At 51.4% G+C, this 19,948-nt stretch overlaps 9 protein-coding genes across 9 annotated transcripts; 2 read left to right on the plus strand and 7 right to left on the minus strand.

Moving 5' to 3' along the window:
* Positions 1 to 414: 414 nt before the first annotated feature.
* Positions 415 to 2,759, minus strand: ASPZODRAFT_15436 (hypothetical protein; the record flags this gene model as incomplete). Its single annotated transcript, XM_022726077.1, has 2 exons — positions 415 to 441; positions 912 to 2,759. 2 exons carry the CDS (start codon positions 2,757 to 2,759, stop codon positions 415 to 417), a joined length of 1,875 nt encoding a protein of 624 aa, XP_022582498.1.
* A 309-nt stretch (positions 2,760 to 3,068) lies between these two features.
* On the minus strand, positions 3,069 to 4,637 carry ASPZODRAFT_131631 (hypothetical protein). Its single transcript, XM_022722799.1, has 2 exons — positions 3,599 to 4,637; positions 3,069 to 3,539 (listed from the first exon to the last, which is right to left on the minus strand). The coding sequence occupies exons 1-2, from the start codon at positions 4,507 to 4,509 to the stop codon at positions 3,326 to 3,328; spliced, it is 1,125 nt and encodes a 374-aa protein (XP_022582499.1). The 5' UTR covers positions 4,510 to 4,637; the 3' UTR covers positions 3,069 to 3,325.
* Positions 4,638 to 4,893: 256 nt separating this feature from the next.
* ASPZODRAFT_131632 (hypothetical protein) lies at positions 4,894 to 6,234 on the plus strand. Its single transcript, XM_022722800.1, has 3 exons — positions 4,894 to 5,539; positions 5,609 to 5,843; positions 5,910 to 6,234. The coding sequence occupies exons 1-3, from the start codon at positions 5,163 to 5,165 to the stop codon at positions 6,102 to 6,104; spliced, it is 807 nt and encodes a 268-aa protein (XP_022582500.1). The 5' UTR covers positions 4,894 to 5,162; the 3' UTR covers positions 6,105 to 6,234.
* ASPZODRAFT_95096 (hypothetical protein) lies at positions 6,196 to 6,569 on the minus strand (the record flags this gene model as incomplete). Its single annotated transcript, XM_022730494.1, has 2 exons — positions 6,196 to 6,390; positions 6,444 to 6,569. The coding sequence occupies 2 exons, from the start codon at positions 6,567 to 6,569 to the stop codon at positions 6,253 to 6,255; spliced, it is 264 nt and encodes an 87-aa protein (XP_022582501.1). The 3' UTR covers positions 6,196 to 6,252.
* Positions 6,570 to 6,917: 348 nt separating this feature from the next.
* ASPZODRAFT_131634 (hypothetical protein) lies at positions 6,918 to 8,437 on the minus strand. Its single transcript, XM_022722801.1, has one exon. It carries the CDS (start codon positions 8,215 to 8,217, stop codon positions 7,126 to 7,128), a length of 1,092 nt encoding a protein of 363 aa, XP_022582502.1. The 5' UTR covers positions 8,218 to 8,437; the 3' UTR covers positions 6,918 to 7,125.
* Positions 8,438 to 8,996: 559 nt separating this feature from the next.
* On the plus strand, positions 8,997 to 10,358 carry ASPZODRAFT_64349 (hypothetical protein; the record flags this gene model as incomplete). Its single annotated transcript, XM_022729222.1, has 4 exons — positions 8,997 to 9,299; positions 9,359 to 9,624; positions 9,681 to 9,941; positions 9,995 to 10,358. 4 exons carry the CDS (start codon positions 8,997 to 8,999, stop codon positions 10,356 to 10,358), a joined length of 1,194 nt encoding a protein of 397 aa, XP_022582503.1.
* Positions 10,359 to 11,143: 785 nt separating this feature from the next.
* ASPZODRAFT_15442 (hypothetical protein) lies at positions 11,144 to 14,033 on the minus strand (the record flags this gene model as incomplete). The annotated part of the gene is made up of 2 exons (XM_022726087.1): positions 11,144 to 13,435; positions 13,497 to 14,033. 2 exons carry the CDS (start codon positions 14,031 to 14,033, stop codon positions 11,144 to 11,146), a joined length of 2,829 nt encoding a protein of 942 aa, XP_022582504.1.
* A 153-nt stretch (positions 14,034 to 14,186) lies between these two features.
* ASPZODRAFT_1827036 (hypothetical protein) lies at positions 14,187 to 15,472 on the minus strand. Its single transcript, XM_022727185.1, has 2 exons — positions 15,469 to 15,472; positions 14,187 to 15,393 (listed from the first exon to the last, which is right to left on the minus strand). The coding sequence occupies exon 2, from the start codon at positions 14,985 to 14,987 to the stop codon at positions 14,526 to 14,528; it is 462 nt and encodes a 153-aa protein (XP_022582505.1). The 5' UTR covers positions 14,988 to 15,393; positions 15,469 to 15,472; the 3' UTR covers positions 14,187 to 14,525.
* A 2,260-nt stretch (positions 15,473 to 17,732) lies between these two features.
* ASPZODRAFT_131641 (hypothetical protein) lies at positions 17,733 to 18,452 on the minus strand. Its single transcript, XM_022722802.1, has one exon. It carries the CDS (start codon positions 18,098 to 18,100, stop codon positions 17,861 to 17,863), a length of 240 nt encoding a protein of 79 aa, XP_022582506.1. The 5' UTR covers positions 18,101 to 18,452; the 3' UTR covers positions 17,733 to 17,860.
* Between the last annotated feature and the right edge of the window lie 1,496 nt (positions 18,453 to 19,948).

Genomic DNA, 19,948 nt, shown 5'->3' on the forward strand with positions numbered 1-19,948 from the left:
TGCCCCTCTTCAGCTTCCCCAGCTCAAGCTTTACTACTAGGTACTACTAGCTACCAGCTTAATTACTGGTACTTACAATACACAATACTACCAGGTAGCTACAGCTGTAGACCTAGACTGAATATTGCTATTATCATAGTAGTATATTATAAATAATATATATATTATATATATATATATATATATATCAATAAGATATAAATATACCTCTTATGTAGTATATGCTAAAAGAGACCTGCCTCTGTGTCGGATAGACGGATCGTGATGCCATCAGTACCAATCTTACCTAGGCTAATTACCTCTATACTCCGTAGTACCGACCTGATACTCCCTACCTACCTACCTAAGGTTATTGATCCAATGGTGGAAATTTCTTTCAATAATAGAATCGAGTCAATTGCATGGTATGGCCTATCAGACATGTGGAGTGACATTATGACTCTGATAGAGCATCAGATAAGTGAGAACACAGCGCTTACTGATTCTTGACACTTATTTGGCGTAGATTGGGTAGTAATTCTGGAATACCCAATCTCTATGCGATATTTATATGTACTGAACACTACATATACTTACTAGTACATAACTTTGGACGCCTAACATTGCGCTCTACCGGTGTACAGAGAGAGTCTACGCACGGAGCTACGGAGCGGTATTTGGCTGGCTTATGTAATGTTGAAGCCTGAGGCATAAACATGTGCTTCCTTCCCAATCTGGAGATCACGTGCAGCTCCTTCCTCCATCTTCAACTTCCATCTCACCTCATCTTGTCCCTTTCTCCTATAATATTTGTCCTTACCACAGTCGTATATTATCAGTCTACATCTATTCACTTGTGCAATAAGATAGGTACTCACTGTTCAACTAATCTAAGCATACTAAATACTACTAGTACCTAAGCTCAGCCACACCTTCTCGTCAGACCCCAGCGGCTTGGGCATGATGTCCCACCCTACAGCTACCCCCTCGATCGACGCCGAGTGTCGTACAGCAGTCATAACCCCAAATCCAGTCTCCCGCGTCTCGAGATTCTCGCTTGGTACATCCCTTACACACTCATAGTCCGTTGTCTCGAATCCGCTTCGCCCCTCATACTGTCCCAGCGACCGCAGGTACTTCATCACCCCGGCCAACGATACGTCCACCTGCCAGGATCCCCCCTCAGTGGCCTGCTTGTAGAGTGCGGCCGTGATTCCTGCTGCCAGAAAATACCCACCGGCATGGTCAAGTGCTTGGCAGGGGGTTGGCCGCGCCGCCTCGCCTGCCCCGAAGTGTTCTGCCTCGGATACGTTCATACCAGAGCACGTCTGCACCAGTGAGTCGAATCCTCGTCGCTGTGACCACGGTCCGTTCGGTCCATATGCTGACATGTTGGCGCAGATGATGCCACGGCTGGAGAATTTCTTGGCCAGTGCCTCTGGGGACAGCCCTCGCGATGCGAGACTGCCCGGCCGGAATCCTTGGAGAAACACGTCCGCTCCGTCTAGGAGTCTATTCAACTCTGCCATATCGGGATCCGTGTTCAGATCCAGCTGGATCGTACGTTTCCCCCGTCCAAACTCCCTGTCCAGTGATGGTTGATTCGGTAGGCTCGGGCTTGTCACCCACAGAACGTCGGCTCCGTGGCTTGCCAGTGTCTTGCCTGCCACGGGCGCAGCAATCACTCGCGAAAGTTCCAGCACCCGGAGGCCTCGAAGGCACTTGTCGGCGGGGCCACCGCGTAGACCTGTGGGCAGACTCACGGGAGACTCGCCGATCTTACGTAGCTGGATAGGCAAGTCGGCAATTGCCCGCGCCTGCGGCAGCTTATCCCATTGTTCATAACTCCGCAAAGCGGAGATCACTAATTTGGAATCAAAGGCTGTCGTCTCTAGGTCCACGGAGCGCCAGGGCGCAATCGCTTCCCCAACGGCCGCCCGCGAGGCCTCAGATATGCACCCCAGCAGTGCCTTGGCCCCATTGCGGTGGTTGGGGAATGAGTCATGTAGACGCACGTATCCGTCAGATGTCTTGTGCAAGCCGCCGATAGAACCCCATGAAGACGGTGGCGGTTGTCCGTCGAGCGTATACAGCCGCTCCGACTTGAACTCGATCGCCGCATGGCGCAGAGGTACCGTCACGGAAGGGGGCCGGGTCGTCTTCTGCTGGCGCAGTGTGTGAATCTGTGCTGCTAGCAAGGCTGACAGACCGATTGAGGCTTGAGCCAAGTGCCCAATCTTAAACGATGACGGCAATGCCAACTTGTCGGCATCAGGGAGCTGCAGAGATTGCAGCGACGCCGAAGGAAGTCCCAGCGTTTCCCATATGTATTGGACTGAGTCCGCAGTGGAGAAACCGCTGCGGTCTGGCGTCGCCGGGGCTAACTTGTGCTTCAAGGAAGAGGACGATGAAGCAGCAGGTACTTTGAGCGTCAGCAGCGGTGCATGCTGTTGGGTGCCCATCGTATCCCGCTCGCCCACTGTCCCTTGTTCCCAGGGTCGCCGTAATGTGCACTTCCACGCCAGGGCTGGCTCAAGGAACATGTTGACGATGATGTCGCCGGGCTTCAGATGGTAAAGGTTCATGAGCCGTTCGTTGGTCAAAATCCCCGCATTTTTGACACGCTCATAAGCCTCCCGCTCGTCGAACACGATGTCCAGTGTCAGTTCAGAGGGACTCGAGTTCTTTGAGCGAATAACCTTGGCAATATCAACCATCTCACATTCGCCTGCTGGAACGGGCTTCAGCTTCTTTAACGGCTCCAGCGTTTCCTTGCCCATCGCGATAATGTGTCCGAATATGTCTACTACTTCAGCGTCATTCGACTGCTGGTTATATAGAAAAACGGGCTTATATCACATCGCAGGATGTTTCATCGACTATGGATGCGTTTCATACTTGGGATTCGTCTCACCTGGTCGCCATTCGCTCAAAAGAATGTGGGGGTGAGTGGCTTTGATTCACCGGCATCATGCCGAGGCAGTTTTATCACATCCGGTTTTCCGATGGATACTAATATTCGATCGCAATAATGCCTTGAAGGGTTTCGATCATCAAATGGCACGGCGAATTACTACCACCACCACCACCACCACCACCACCACCACCGCCGCCGCCTACTAGTTAGTTAGTAGTAACGAATAATTGGCTAAACCCTAAATAGTTCTTCTAGAGACAATATTATAAAGCCACCTCTGAAGAGACAGGAAGTACTATTGAATAGCGCCGGTGACGATGAAACTGGGATACTTGGACTGGCACAACGCCGTGAAACAAGGCAAATAGTGGAATGAGTTAAGCATTAGTTCTAATGTAAAATGTTTGGTTTAATAACACCCTCATCTACCTAGTAATGCTGAGCCTTGAGGCTAATCGCTAGAAGAATTGGACCTAGTTCAGCCATAGAAGCGGGGTTGTTCGTGTTCCAAGGACCGAATTCATGCACCACCAGGAAAGGATTGTTGCGGGTATCCCCAGTTTGGAGATAGTTGATGTAATCAGCGTTGTACTCCGCAATCGAGATATAAATCTCATGTCTATCTTGTGATATAATAATACGACTTCCACATACCGAGTCAGCGTTGAGGATAAGACATCTCGGGTAGGAATGTTCACTTACGGCTTATTCCGACGTGCAGGGAAGGATGAATTGTAGTCTGTCAGTAAGCCAGCGACAATTTGGTGGCTCTCTTGTATGCGAATCTGAGGCTCCTTCATCTGCCTGAGTACCGGCTTGACCTCGATGATAGCCTTGATATCCCCATTGCGATCTGCAAGGTAGCCATCCGTCCTTGCTTCGAATTTTGCATTGGTGAATTCCGCCGTCAAAGCGATGCGATGTAGAGACCAGGACACAGAAAGATTGAAATGGAGAGTGATAGAATCAAGAAAGACCAGAAGAGCGGTATTGGTGATCTGCTCATCTTTCGTTGGGGGGTACATGAATTCGTCATCGGGGCTGATAGTGCTCCAGTGAGACGGAGGCGACGACATTGGGAGGTCTAGAGGACTTGAGCCTGGCTCGTAATCGATGCCGGGGGTCTCAAAAGCCTGGTCAAGTTGCCTTGGAGGAGTTGTGGAGGTAAAGTCTGGTTGGCGGATCGGAGGTTGAAGCTGTGTCCTTGAACGAGTCATGTGAACTTTGGGAGAGAAGACAACACCGCCGCCAAAGTCAACCTGTTCTGTTTTGGAAGCTTCCAGTTGATAATGACGAGCTGCAGCAAATGTCCCTTCAGGGATCGGGCTCGTGAAACTTTGGCAGTATCTCCTCCATGACGAAAGGTTTCCCAACTTCTCTTTGGCAGCTGGCAGCCATTGGCTCAAGTCGAAGAACTGCAGAAATTTAGAGGAGTCACCGTCTTCCCAAAGCACTCGGAGCAGTAGAAATTGTTCCCTGGAGACACGAGAGGCGGACTTCAACTGGATATCGTGGATGGTTTTGGTGCTGAGACCCAACAGGTCGACTTGCGCCTGCCACTCCTCGAGCGTGTCCGGGACGGGCGTGGATGAGTCAAGTATGGTGGACATCATTGGACAGCAAAGAAGATCGTGGAGGAAAGAAATAACAAGTAAGTCATGGATAATTCCGAGTCTGGTTCCGGAGAAAATAGAGCCTTTTATGCTCAGAGGCAGCTATCGTTAGCCGCTCTTACTTGATCGATTCTCTTCTCATAAGCTATACGTAGCGATATAGCGTGTAAGTAATATATTTAGAACAGCTTAGCCAATAGGTAAAGGTAGGTAGACAGTTAAGCGCTGATATAAAGTCTCTGTGAGGGCGACGGCGAGGTAATTGCGACAGGGTCGGATGCCTCAGGCAGGCATGGTGAATAGAATTAGCGCCGACTTGACCACTAGTAAGAGATAAGACATCTAAAAATACCTCTTTATTCCCATAAGTATTTGAGGAGACGCAGTGAATTCAATGCTTTGTGGCCAATAAAAGTCCCAGAGAAAGAGAGTAAATACAACGGCACCAAGGATCGACGTCTGATTGGCTCTGAATCAAGTGGGAGCTGCTTCCATATTTAACTCTCCCAACCTGCCCTTCATCCTACCTTCAACCACACCCCTTCCTGCTACCGCGAGCATTTAAGACTACAGCTCTTCTCCTCATCTCATTCAAAGTGGAAAGTCGTGATTATAGGATTCGTTTTCTTTTGATTGTCATTTCTACATAAACCATGGCCATGGAGACCGTCGTTGAGCCTCACGATCGGTACAATCTCCGCAAAACACTCACCATCATGGAAAGAGACCTCAGAGCCCTGGAAAAGAAGGATGTCCATATATTGGACCAAAGCATGCTAGAATGCTACAAAATTCGGGCTCTACCTCTGAGCCTTGACGCAGATGACTCGCTGGCACCAAAGTTTTTCGCTTCTTTCGCCGTCAAAGACATGCCAGAGCCAACACCAGAATATGTCGAGAGAGAATACGACACCAGCCGTCTAACCCTGATAACCGAACCCGCGCGAGTCGTTTACCATTACCTTAAATCATACGTTGGCAGCTTGATGGTCGACTTCCCAGAGATCCGACAAAAGTGGACAAGCCATCAGTAAGCCCCCAGTACCTACAATAATACTCCTTATTCAAACATTCCTTTACTCACTAGTCGCTTCGCCAGGGTCGGTGATTACAACTTCGGTAGTAATCGGCTATACCGGATGTCTGAGCCTCAATTTGGCACATTCTGGATACTTCATGATCCCAAGGCCGCCAAGCCGCATATTAAATGCGTCATGTACAATGAGATCTATGTGGATGATAATCATCTACTTTGCGGGGAGGTATTGACCGTCATGCTGATTATGTTGGGTCAACTCAAGCAGAGGGTGTTTGTCAATGATATGGTTGCGCCGGTAATCCTAATTTCCTTATAACCACACTCATCAAACAAGAAACCAAAAAGCTGATTACGATATCAGGTTCTACTCTTTTCTCTGAATCTACTGCGTCCGCGTGTCATCGAGGCATACTTTGATGGCCAGGAGCTGGTGATACGCTACACCAAATCCTACGATTTTAAATTACTGAACGAAGCTGGGTTCAAGACCTTTGCACAATGGCTCCTGGGTGATGCTATTGGTGATACGTCCAGAGAGGCAATCCGGACTGTATAAGTTGATATGGGTGAGGGCGCTTGGTCAAGGTGTTTTTCAGGGTCTTAATTCTCATTTACCTACAACCTTCTAGCTGTATCCAGAATAATCACGAGTCAATTGGAAGTGACAGAAGTAATTCAATTCAGCCATTTAACTTTATCAATATCTAAGACGTACAAGCCCCGTCCACGCACTGCAGCCCCCCATCCGCAGGGACAGGGCAGTTCTCGACTCTGGCCCACAGGACTTCAGTCTCGCCTCCCTCGCCGTCAATCTCGGACACAAGCGCGGGGGCACATTCCAACTAGTCAAGTTCAGAGATAGATCTAGCAGGGGATGGGATTTTCATGGTCGTACCAGGTACCCTTCGTTACATTCGCATGCCATATCTCCCCAGGAGGAGCAGTAGGTGCCTGGGGTTTCACAGGCTGCTGCTTGGTTCACGGCAAGACCGAGAGCAAAGAGGAGGAGAGTAGACCTCATGGTGAGAGTTCTTCAAAAGTGATTGAGTGTCAGTAGATGATGAAAGTCTAATGAATGGTTGAGTGGTACGCAACTGAAGAGACGGATCTGTCCCTTTTATATTCCAAGCAGTGGATCATACGAGGCGATTTAACCCCTACTCTAGGACGAGAATCATCTCTTAACTCGGAGAGTAATCTTCAATCTGCCAAGTGTAAGATTCTGGCATTAGCAGCGCCACGAAAGATATGGTGTATTGGTGGCTGGCTGTGTTCAGCCCTACACGTTTGATAAGAGTATTATTCTATAAAGTATATGTAGAAGAGACAGTATTGATTAGGGGTGTCTTATCATTCTTATAGAACTCTAGATGATAGTTGTATAATAGAATCTGTCTTTTGGCTATATATTTTGCATTCTATCCAGAGAACTGGTTGATAGACACTGCTTGAGGTCTCTCGCCTGGCTTTCCTCAAAAGGATAAGCGTTAAGTACTACTAACTGCCTCTCGAGTCTTGGCTAATTAGTAGGAACAAGGAATAGTAATAGTAATATCATTATGGAATATAGAAGGCACTTATTGTATTTCTAGAGGAGGGGTGAGTATGCCAGTCTCCATTGGCATGAGGATCTCCTGGCTACCAGCATCCTCCCCGGCAAAGAACAGCACGACCACCTCGGCAGCAAGCTTCGAGTCGTCAGCGTCCTCACTGCCCGGCACACAGGCTCGATCAATACATGCCAAGTAGTCCTGTACATCTGCAGCAGGCCAGTTCAGCCGTCGCGCAAACTCCACACAGGTCTCGCGGGTGACGAAACTGTCGAACTCGAAGTGACCCTGGTATGTCAGCACGCGGCGGGGGTTGTAGAGTCCCTGGATCGGACATTTCGCGCTGCCGCCGATGCTGATCCACCCGCTCGGCAGGGTCATACTGGCATTAGTCTCATCCGAGGAAGGCATGCAGAGGTCCGATGACCTGACATCTTGCAATACCCCTGCCTTTTCGGGCACGACGCGGTCCAAATGAATGAGTTGGATGCAAAAATCCCGCTCGGAATCACTGGACACACTACTAGCAGCAGCAGTCTCCAGACAGGGGAACCTTGTTACAAAGCTCGAGTGCAGTTTGATGGGCTGAATGCCCACCTCGGCACCCAGGGGACAGGCTTCGACCTTGAACGCTTCATGAGGCTGGACGAGCGGGTTATGCAGCGACAAAAGCGCCTGGGCGATGAGCTGGTGTCCGAAACAGGACCCGAACAGCTTGACGTGAGGGAACTCAGCGTACACGGTCTGAATGAACGTCTGCAGGGGCCGGATCCAGGGGTATTTGTCGAAAGCGTAGACAGAGGCTGAGGATCCGGTGATGAGAACCGCATCGATAGCCCCCAAAGGTCCGCATCGGAAATTTTCTGGGTCCGCGGTACCCTGGCCTCGAGGCTGGCTGCGGAGACCCTGCAAAGGTGGAAGAGCGCCACCAACAGCGTCGTAGGCCGTCGTGTGGATGGCAATTGGGCCTGTCGCGAGCTTGCTTGCCTTGTTCAATCTTGCTACCGCCGCCTGGAGTAAAACCCTGAACTGCGAGCTGTAGAGCCCTTGGGCAGCGTACACATTCGGAACGGGGACGTCAACGTCCAGCACTGCGATATGGATTCTGCGAGTTATCATTGTATAGTTTTCCTAGGAAGTCACCTTCTTTTTATGTTCGAAACAGCCCCCAGGATTGGTTCTTGAATAAAAGCATCTCGCCGTGAGAACCCCGCATGAGAGGATCGGTTTGCCTAATCGGGCAGAAAAGTCGATAAGAAGTCGTCTGCCGTTGAGCAGAACCACCGCCATTGACGAGTCTATTTCCAATAAAACATCGTCGTCGGGGCGAATGAGTCCAAAGTGTTTTCTGGAAGAGCGTTTGGCGGTTTTCGGTGAAGGTTTTGGTCTGTTTGCCTGCTGCTCTCATGTGACTCTTGAGTCTTGACAACCTCCTCTTCTCTCCCTTTCACTTCTTCTCAACCCATCGAGTCAACAAAGCTGTCTCTGTTTTAAGGAGGCTTTATAATTGCAGTTTAAAATGGCTTGCCATCACTCTGATCGTCAACTATTGTGTTTCAAAGGCGATCACAACATTCTTCCCCAGCGATTGCGCCATCTCGACGATTACTCAAACTATCGGGGCAATCACGCCTTCGAATAAAGGACTTACCCGAGGTTGTTGCTAGTATTTCCCGTCCCTAGAGGTCTTTTCAGTGAGAGACTGCATCTCGTTGGTCGATCCTGGTTCTTAAGAGGGAGAGGCTTGTTAGATCCTTGTACACCGGGGTGCCTTCAGCCTTAAATACTAGACAACCCCTCATTTGATCTGATAGTCCTTTACAATCGACATCAAAGGATCCCTATTGAGGTATTTATTAGCTGGCTCTTTATCCTCGTGCAGTTTTCACTAGATCACTATGGCTCCAGCTCTCACAGACTCCCTTCCAACTGCTGCCCACCAACTAAACAGCCAAGTTCCCATTGACATCTTCCCTGACGGCCTCAAGACGACCGGCCAACACCCTCCTCTTTATGATCATATCCAGCCTTTTGATACCTTCCCCAAGGAGATCTCTGGCCCTACTGTTTGGAAGGCGGAAGACTACCGCGAAACCCCAGAGAAATGGGTCCATGTCTTCACTGAAGAGCAGATCGAAGAGCTCAGTAATGCTGCCGATGCATTCCTGGCAGCCAAGATTCCATTGACGGGTATCTCCAAGGTGAGAGCAGACTACCAGTAGTCCCGTTCATATCATGATGCTAATCGACTTGTCTACAGAGCAACTTCCCTCTCCCCAAGCTAGCCAGCTATCTTCAGGAGTTGAAAAAGGAGATCATTGACGGAAGAGGGTTTATTCTCTTCAAGGGATTCCAGGTCCAGAAATGGGGAAACCACAAGTCTGCTGTTGCGTACATGGGTTTGGGGACGTACCTAGGCTACTTTGTCAGCCAGAACAGCCGGGGTCATGTATTAGGCCATGTCAAGGACCTGGGCGAGGATTCAACCCAGATTGACAAGGTCCGGATCTACAGGACAAACGCTCGGTGTGTTCCTTTCTTTCGTTTTATAGTAGTGAATTCAGCTAATACTCGGGTGCTAGCCAATTCTTCCACGCTGATGACTCGGATATTGTCGGGCTGTTGTGCATCGCTCGGGCCCTCGAAGGCGGGGAATCTGATATCGTCTCCTCGCACCACGTCTACAACACTCTGCAGAAGGAGCGGCCAGACGTGCTTCGCACGCTCACGGAGCCTATCTGGTACTTTGACCGCAAGGGCGAGACCAGCAAGGGCCAGGAAGAATACATCCGCACCAGCGTGTTCTATCTCGAGCGGGGAGAGAACGGCCGCGTCTACTCCAAGTAAGTGACCAGAATACTAGTAGCTTTGATTAATACTGATCGGTATGCTTTAGGTGGGATCCGTACTATGTGCGCTCGTTGACTCGTTTCTCGGACGCGGGGATCATCCCGCCGCTGTCACCGGCGCAGCAGGAAGCCATCCAAGTGCTGGAAGCGACATGCAACCGACTGGCACTGCATATGATTCTCGAGGTCGGCGACATCCAATTCCTGGCCAACTCGCACATCCTGCACGCCCGCACCGCGTATAGGGACTATGCGCCTCCGGCGCCCCGCCGTCATCTGATGCGCCTGTGGCTCGCGACCCCGGAGAGCGAGGGCGGCTGGAAGCTGCCCTTCTGGGACAGCAACGAGAAGAAGCGTGGCGGGATCCAAGTGGATGATCAGGCACCTGTGGCGCCTTTGGATGCGGAGTAAAGTCAGCCCTACATTTATCTACTTGTCTTGAACTACTAGCTACAAAAAGAGAAAACTGGTTCAGTTTACTGGTATCATTGTTCAGCTCTGTGCCATCAAAGTAACAGACATAATTATTCCTGATATATCTATGAATCAGTGCTAAAAGATATGTCAGTTGATATTGGTAAATAATGACTAGAATAGAGACTTACACCACAGGCATCACACTTGCAGCCTTTGCACTCATTGTTAGTGCAGGAGCAGGTGTTGCAGGTGCAAGGAGTCATCTTGAATATCTATACTATATATTAGTGCTGTAATAAGAAATGAATTAAAAAGAGTAAACTAGCCTGAGGTTGGTGTTGACCCGGTAAGTAGTTAATTGAATAGTCTTGTTGAGCGCGCTGGATGGAAATCTGTCCAAGTATGAATCCAACCCGACTACACCAGCCTACTTATACTTACTTGAATTCAATCTTGGATCACAGGACCTGGCATGACCTGGTTGCAACTTCAACTACAGACTCTGCGACGTTGTCGTGGATGACGAGGTGTCGGCCACGGGGTCGGCGCTGATGGGCTGCAATTTGGGGATCCTTGTCCGTTGTGAGGAGAAACACGAGAGAGGAAGCATTCATTTCACTGGAGGATAGGATGATCTTTTTGCCTGTGGGTGTAGATCGTCGGAGTGAAGGAGAGATGCAGATTGGTAGTGATAAGAGAATTGATTTTGTAACTAACTACCCGTTAACCACCTAAACAACCAAGGAAATAGCTGGCAGTGAGAAGTATCTGCCGATAGACTAAGCATCCCGGATGATCTTATAATTCCCCCCACTGACAATCTCCAGCTTGCCCTTGTTCACCATGCCAGCCAGGAACTCGCGCAGCTCTTCATTGCTGAAGGGGAACCCGCCCGGCACGGCAATCTTCAGCATCATGACGATCCGCTGCAGCGGCATCGCCCCTTGGTTCGTCAACATCCCCATGATAAACTGCCAGTACAGATTCATCTTCTCCATCGCAGCCGCGTCTGCCGTCTCCTTTGCAGCGGCGGCGGCCGCTGCATCCGCTGCTGCCGCCGCGTTGGCTGTCGCCGCTGAGCGATCTGCTTCCTCGCTGTCCTGTCCGGCATCGACCGGGTGGCTACCACCCGTAGCAGCATTCTCATCCGTCTCGGACGGTAACACTTCCAGCACGCAGAAGTGGTCGCGTTGCACCTCGGTCAGGATCCGCTTGCTGACCCAGAAGAGACACGCGCTGCGGACCAGCGCGGCCGACATGGCGAGTTCCTGCGAAAGATCCTCAACTGCCAGCGCGGAGGATGACGACTGGAAAGCATAGATGACGGTCGCCTGCCAGGTGGTGACCTGGTCGACAAACACGCGGTCCTCCAGATCCAGCTCCACAGTGACCTGCCCCAGCCCGTTGTGCCAGGTGAGCTTGCGAGACTGCTTAAGCGACTCGAACCCCTCGGCGTACTGCTGCTGCTGCACGGCGACAGGTTCGGGAACCTTAAACTCCAGCGGCTGGAGTTCTGGCCAGAAGAAGCGCGAGAGGATTTTTGCGTGCAGCTCCGGTTGATCCACCCCCGGGTCGGGTTCCTGGGCGAGCCTCTGGTCGTTGCGCACCGAGGCGTCGACCCGTTTCGAGTCGAAGATGTCACGCAGCATGACCTCGCAAGCTTGCAGGGCGGAATCACCGAAGCGGACCTTGAGAAACTCCACCACAGAGAGCTCCTGTTCAAAGTCCCCGCGTTTTCGGAGCAAGCGGTCGGCAAGCATCTGCTGCATCTCCTTGACAAACGCCTCCTTGGACTCGAAGAGACTGATCAAGCTCCCGATGACATCAGAGCTCTTCGACTTGCGATAATCCGGCGCCGCGTCGACAGGGTCCGGCATCCAGTTCATATCGTCCCAATCGAGCTCGCCTGAGTCGGCACGCTGTAGCGAGGATCGGTGTGCCTTGGCCAGCTCAGCGGACAACTCAACCAGCGTCTCGTCGGCCGAGGAACCTGCTGCTGGCTGTACTTGCTCATCTGCTTCGTCCGGATCGGCCAACAGACCACCAACAATCGCCTTGATTGTATCATCCCGGTCGCGCAGATACCGTCGGATCGGGCGAGCAATACGGTCCAATAGCACACCTTTCGGATCGAGGAGGGTGAAGCCCCGAATAATGGAGATATACACCTGCAAGATCTCCACTGTCGATGCGCCAGGGTGGAGCAACCGTTGGTTGAGCGCTGTGATGAATGTCTGCGTCACATATAGCCTTGCAGCAGGGTGCGTGGTGAAGTGCCGCAGATCCTCGATCGCGCCGCTACTGGCTGGCCAGTCGACGATCACGTCAAATAACTCACCCGTGCGAAGTGCACCCAGGCGAGCAATCCCTGATTCCTGCCATCTCTCCACCGTGCTTAAGCTGATGGATAATCTGTCCGAGGCCTGGGATCCCTGCTCGGGCGGGTGGATGATAGCCAGCACTTGCACCACCAAGCGGGCAAAAACATTCTCGATCCATTGGCGAAGATGGTGAACGACCAAGCTGGGGCCCTCCCACTGACCAGTGTATGCCTCTCGGGTGAATTCGGTCAACAGAGCATCCATTACGCTGGCAAAGACCTTTTGCGCCCGGTCGCCGCCCAGTCCCACAAGCTGCAGTCCATTAAACAAGGACAGTAACCGGTCGCGGGCAGCAGTGACTTGTGCGTCATCATTCTCCGCCATCATATGCATCCTCACTTCGTCAGATGGCTCCTCTCGCCATTCCAGGTAAGATATTGTGCACTGTCGGTCCACCTCCATATCGTTTTCGTCGTCATCCGTAGTAGCCAGAGTGTCGATCCCTAGAATGATGAAGGCTTCCTTTGTGACTTCTTGCGCGAGTAATGGCGAGAGTGTATTCCATGGGAGCGAGTACGCTACAACAGCATGGAACCCCTCCTGAAATGCCCCAAAGCTCTTTTCCTGCGCCTTCGTATCTAGCAGTGGAAGGATATGCTCTACCACGGGGGCGAGGTATATTGTCCGTGCCAGATGTAGGTACTGTACCGTTTTTTGTAGAGCATCGCCGATCTCGGTGGCACGCAAGAGCTAAAAGCAAAGCACATCAGACACGACTCATCAAAGGGAAGGGGTATAAGGGTAGTAATACCAGAAGCAGTCCTTCCCGGAAATTCTTGAGGAAATGTCGTCGCGTCTCATTGCCATACCATTCTAGCAAATCTGGGCGTTCGAATGTGATTCCAGAGCTCTGTCTACCCGCGGAGGACGCTCCCAGGAGATATGCTAGCGCTTCAGTCGTCTCTTTCGAAGGAGGGTCATGTCTGTTCCACTGCTTGAAGAATCTTTCTTGATCAACCTCGCCACACACTTCTAGATATGAGAGCTTGGCATCTGGTAGTACTAGAAATGCCGTGGCCACCTGCCATGCATGATCCCAGGTCGTCTTGTCCACCTCATCGGCCAGCGGGACCGTATCGTTCGACAGAAACGAGGAGGCGGTGGAAGGGCGTGGAAGTGACGTTCGATCATACGTCTGGATGCCGCCTCCAAACGGTTGCCCGACAGCAGTGTAGTCTAGGGCCGGAGTCGCGACGGGGGTCGGAGAGAAGTCATCCAGCGATGCAGGCGAGAAGACTGAATCGAAGACGCGTCTGCGGCTCGCGGGGATCGGGACGGTCTGGATCATGGCGGGCTTCCTTCAATGCAAGTGCATTGTTCTGGAAAAGGCCAGGCTGCACTGATCTTCCTTCAGATGCGAAAGATCTTGTCTTGAAGGCGGATCGCCGCCAGTTTGCATTGTTTCCCCTTCGCCCAGGAGCTTGTTTGTTTCTCCATCCCAACTTCTTGGAACGGGGAAATCGACGATAAGATATAGTCACGTGATGCTGTCATTTGAGGATTGAGGACTATGCCAAATAATGGCAGACGGCAGCAATACTCCGTACACAGTGCTTTGAAAATACTATCTAAACCTACGAATGATGTGAATATGATGCCCTTCGCGCAACGACTATTTACATTCTGCCTGGGTATTTGAAGGATCTATCGGGTATCGTGGCAAGCGTCATCACAGATCATAGTATATGGCAACATGCGCTCTTCCCCAGTTGGGTCTCCTTGTCATAGAAAGAGAGGACGCGAGTGTAGAGGTCGGGGTAGCTGGTCGTGACAGAGCTTATCATGGTTTGTCCTCGACCTTTTCCCATTCGCTGTCCGTGCCCCCGTGTTCCGAGCTGTCACCACCGGCGCTGGGCCTCTGGCGGACGGTCGCTGATCCGGAAGGCGTCAGCAGGCTCGTTGAGGCAGCAGGGGCCTTGATATCCGGTGGCGGTTGGGCGGTCTCAGTTTCTGTCTCGCTATCTGCGCTGTCTATGGCCCCTCGTACGTTCTCTGCCTGGTTCTCCATGCTCGCCTGCGCGGCCTGGGCCTCGCGCACCTCCCGCGCAAACCAGTTGATCGACCACCACAAAGCTCCCGAGAGGAATGACAAGACGATGAAATGTATGCTGTAGGTCGCCAGGAGGAGGATGAAGAGCACCGACTGCAGGGCTGCAAAGGTGACGTTGGTTGCGACAAGCAGCGTTGGGGTGGGCCCCGGAGTGAAGACGCTGTTCCACAGATCCTCGACGAAGGAAGCCATACTGATGTCTTTCTCTCAATAACAATATAATGCCTCTTCTGCAAGGGTGCTTTCTAGCAGCTGTCAGGCCCTAGGAGGTGAAATCCGTGCTGAGGCTTCTGGCTCGTGATGCTCTGAGGATCCGGAATCCGCCGTAGAAGGAGAAACGCGGTGGCTTTGGCCGGTGAATGAAACCCGAAGAGTCTTGGTTGAGATTCAGATCGTTTGAACACCCGTTGGTCTAACTAAACAGGTCGGTGATGAGCGTAGACGTGCTTGTCGTGAGGAGGGGTTGAAGCTGAGGGGAAGTCGTTTGAGATGGTCACGGGATCTGTCACGGGAGCCCGAAGCGGTCTGAGTCTGACGCGCTGCTGCCCACGGGAGATCGTCATCGGGTCAACAACAGAGGAATATTATCAACACGACGCTGTATGACAATTTTCAGCTGTCTGAGTCACTTCTCACCTGAGAATCATTTATAAAAGTTTCAAACCCAACTTACTATCTCAGCATCTGAAATTTGAATGGGCGAAGCGGTGATTCCTGCAGATGATGCCGCTTTTTTGGCAAGAATACTAATGGTGACCTGGCAAACAGCCTCCTGATCTGAGGAGACCTGTACATCTCGACCTCGTCACGCTCGTGTTGGCATCCTGCCTGCCTACAACAGGATATGGGAAGCGGCTCTCAATTTGCGTCAGTACCCTGATAAGGCCGACAAGGTCTGGCTTCGGCGTAAGTCTTCCTCTGGAACCTGGTCACTGCTCTCTGCGCAACAGCTTTCTACACAGCAGGCCGCTAGTTTCCGCATCCAATACGCTGTTAGCAGCTGATATATCGAAGCTGGTGCTGGCCCCAGGTTCCGAGCTAGAGCTAGAACACACATCGATGTCCAACCGAGATGAAATGGGCTGCTTCTACCGTATACAAAGGAATCCCAGACAGCGGAGCTTCTGCATTCCACTCAGGCTAGCAATAGCCAAGCTGATTTCCAGTCTAGGTAGGGGATTCGTGCCTGTTAACCTTGTCAACAACCTGCTCAATGAGCAATAGCCGTCGGAGATGAATTTCTCGGCATCTCGTATCCGATACGGCTTTCGAGGCCTTTTCTCTGCATATGTTAGTCGAGTACCTAGAGCTTTAGGCGTGCATTCAGCCTTCATTGATAACTTATTGCTGTTTGAAAAATGAACAACCCACCTAATGCAACTCTACTTTGCGCAAGTCAATAACTACACTCCATCGTGGTATCAGGGTTCCATTTATCCCGAACGGAGCAATATCTACCGGAAAGGCTGCACCTTCAGTCATACTACATGAGCAAGTAAATTAGTTAACTACTAGCTAGCTAGTCAACTAGTTTAGTATCATGGGTATGTCGTAGAACATTCCATGTAATGCGAAAGAAGCCTGCTAGACTGTTTCCAGAGCGTAAATGGTGGTACTACTAGTCATATGGAGTAGAGTTATTCACTCTACTACATAACTAGTTAGTTAGTCAGTAGTTACATACGGAATACTACATAGATATGAAGGAGCACTTTACGCTGTCCACCAGGATCAACTCATAATCCCCACCCCCCACGTGGCTATCCTGGTGGTGATCATATCCAGCTATACTCCAAGTGTCTAGTACTTTGGGGAGTAGCTGTTCATAACAACCAGTTGCTATCCTGGAGCAGTACTGTGTAGTATACCTGAGCACTGAATTAACTTGACTGCCAATAGGTAGGTACCTAGGTAGATACTAGGTAACCACCGAGGTAGGGGCTAGTTACCTAGTGCTTAGTCTATCACTAGACTATAGTATGGGCTTCAGAAGGTAAGCTGTACGGAGAACGGAGTGCTACATACCTCCGTAGGCACCTTCTGGGGAAAACTTAAAAGTGCAAGACTATACTGATTTACACGTCAGCCTTGAACTCAGTTTAAGCGTGTGAGAGAACGGAAAAACACCCGATTGACTTGGATGTGTGATTCCGTCCTGGATAATTTCACCTATGAGGAGGCGAATTGTGGTGGTAGCCTCGTACCTGGGCATAGTTCCAACCTTTGTGCACTGAAGGTTAGTGATTCCGTAAGTAACGAGCAGGTATTGGTGCGGTAAGCGGTAGCAGGTACCCGTCGCTTCCCAATTATGTAGTTTACTAGCGAGTAGATTAGTAATAATAGGAGCTTATCAGACAACTTAAAACTGAAACGGTTAAGAGAGGCCGAGGGGGCTAAACTTACCATAGGTTGTTTAATGGCCAATTCTCCCTGATCCGATTGGGGCCGATGATATCCGGGCATACAAGGCAATTGGGTCCTGGAACCTTTAGTCGACCACATTGACTGTCAGCCACACGGGGATGGCAGAGTCTCACTGGCCAGGGGACCATGCTGGTAAAGAATACAGGTTCCACTGGTTGATTCGTTACCGAGTACGGAGTATACGAGAGTACGCTGTGGGAGACGTATGTAGTAGTGCTCTCCGTACGCTGCCGGCAGGGAGTGAAGAACGGGGAATAATCCTTGATATCACATACGGAGTATACGGAGTATACACCTCTCTGGAGCGCGGAGGCGTAGGAGAAATAATCAAGTGAAAGGCCCCCCCTTTGCTTGGGTGCCATGTGGGCATCCACCTGGAATCCGAGAGTCTGGGTGGGTGGTGACGATTGACTAGCTAGTTGTTAGTACTTAACTCCCATGGAGTAGTTTACCTAGTCATGGAATAATAACTAGTTCACTTCATGGAATGTGTGTCAAATTCCCCGGAGGGTTCCGAGGATCGATAAACTTTCATGAATCAGCTGTCATTTGATTGTGCCGCCCCTTACCAGGTTCCCATCTGAGCCTGCACCCGAACCGTCGAAGCCTTGGTAATATCGCCGGGGCCCCGGAGCCAGTACCTAGTGGCTGTCGGACTTTCTCGTTGGGTAGTTTTCCCACACCCCCGTCTCCATCAGGTAATTCCGGTGGAAATTGGTCTGGACAGCAGTGAAATCGCCCCACTGGTAATTTTGACGGCGATGGTGAAACGAGGTGTCTGATTGGTACCCGCTCGTTTTCCCGAACTCCGTATATGTACCGCCAAAGTAAAGTAGCACGGGTAACGGCAGCCCCGACAGGCGTCCGGGTGGCATGTGCATTCCTCGAAGAGAACTCTGATTCCTTCCGGTGGTGGTTGGGGTCCAACGACAACGGCGGATCGGCGAGTAAGAGGTCTTGCCATTGTGTCGGGTATATCTCTTCACCCAAGACACCCCCCCTCCCCTTCTGGTTCAGACGGAGGCTGCCAACCAGCGGGTCTAGCAATGGAAGCGTAACCTCGCGATGATGCTTCGGGAAATTATCGCCGGGTGCGCCGAGAGTCAAACGGCTGGGCCTCGCCCCAAGCTTCGACTAAGATCAGGAGGAGTGAACAAACCAGCAAATCACAGCGAAGCTTGATTATTTCTCTTCTAGCGCCCCTGTCGCCGCGCAGGCCGAAGTATCCGCCCCAACCAACCCCTCGGTCGACGTGGCAGGGTCTGGTCAGTGTGTGGGGGCCAAAAAAAGAGCGTCTTCTGGGCAGTGGGCACCGGGCAGGGGAGGGCGGACGCCGGGACAGCCTCTGACTTCACTGACAAGCCTCCCTTTGCTCTGGAGGAGTCGAGTCCTGACTCCTGAATTAACTGATCAGCACCGTCTCCCCCCTCCGTAGCTCCAACCTCTTCCTGATTCTGGGGATGGAGTAACTACGGAGTACTCCATAACGTACCCGTCACGGCACCGTTCCAGCTCCTCCCTCTGCTCCTGTCAGGGACAAGGAGCTGCATTCCACCACCAAACCTGATTGAACGTCCGTGGATGATCGCATTGTGGCCCCCAACCCACAAGATTAGCCTGCTTAGTATGATTACTGTGGTAGTGGCGGGCTTGGGTTGAATCTCGACTCTGAGAACAGCTAGTGAGGACTCGAATTCAGAAAAACACACATTTCCCCACTCCTGGTGCCCAGCTGGAAAACAACGGTTCGGAACCTGAGGTGCCGTGTCCTGACAATACCTACCTTACCTACCTGTATAACTACCTGTATGTAGTACGCTATCTCCGCCCGAACGGGAGACAATCGGTCGTCAGTGGTCACAGCAGATGACCTCCCTCTCTGCCTTCTCGTTGCTTTTCTCTGCCTGTATTGTCTGTGATTCGCCAGCTCCCAGCGTGTGGTCCCCTTCCTCCGTCGTCGGAGCACCGTCGTCCTCACCACCGCTAGGCTAAAGGGAGGGGGGGAGGTACTCGGTGGTGGCATTATTTGGTTGACTCGAGGCGAGTTTGGGGTCAAGGCACTGACTCAACTAGACCAGGCAGACCCTCTTCTCTCGTGCAGATCGTGGGTGTCATGACGGTGTGGGATTTGATTGTCGGCCCTGGAGGTCAGGAAGACGCGGAGACGGTCAGTTCACGCTCTTGGACCACAACAACACCCACCACACGGCTTACCACCTCTCGTCGGGACTGTGTACTCTGTAGAACATCACGTAGACCAGCTCAGAATGTAGAACAGAAAAAAAAAAGTAACCCTCAGGCCCATCGGGGCCAATTCGCCCGACTGGGTTTGGGGCGGGAATCAAAAGAACGTTCCGTCATCTTTGGGGGACTGTGGAAAACGCGCACTCGGCAAAGTGGCAATGATCCAAGCTTTTCTTTCTCCAGACTAGCCATGATTATTCTTCTTCTAAATACGGCCTCCGGTCTCATGGTTCCTCCTCCAACATCTGCTTCACCGTCTTCGCTGTTCGTGATAGGGCTTTATAAATACCACGCTACGTACTAACTGATCCTGCTGCCCTCGACCCCCAATCCCTCTCTCCCTCCTTTCTCTGAGTAAATCAGATAATTACAGATTAAGACGAACGTATGTTGGCCGTCTTTCATCCTCCCCCCCCCTCTCTTAGTTATCGATCGTACAGCCATCCCACCATTGCCATCCCGCTCTTTTCCTCCACCAAACACCC

This window comes from Penicilliopsis zonata (assembly GCF_001890105.1).
Source record: "Penicilliopsis zonata CBS 506.65 unplaced genomic scaffold ASPZOscaffold_5, whole genome shotgun sequence".
Classification (NCBI taxonomy): Eukaryota; Fungi; Ascomycota; class Eurotiomycetes; order Eurotiales; family Aspergillaceae; genus Penicilliopsis; species Penicilliopsis zonata.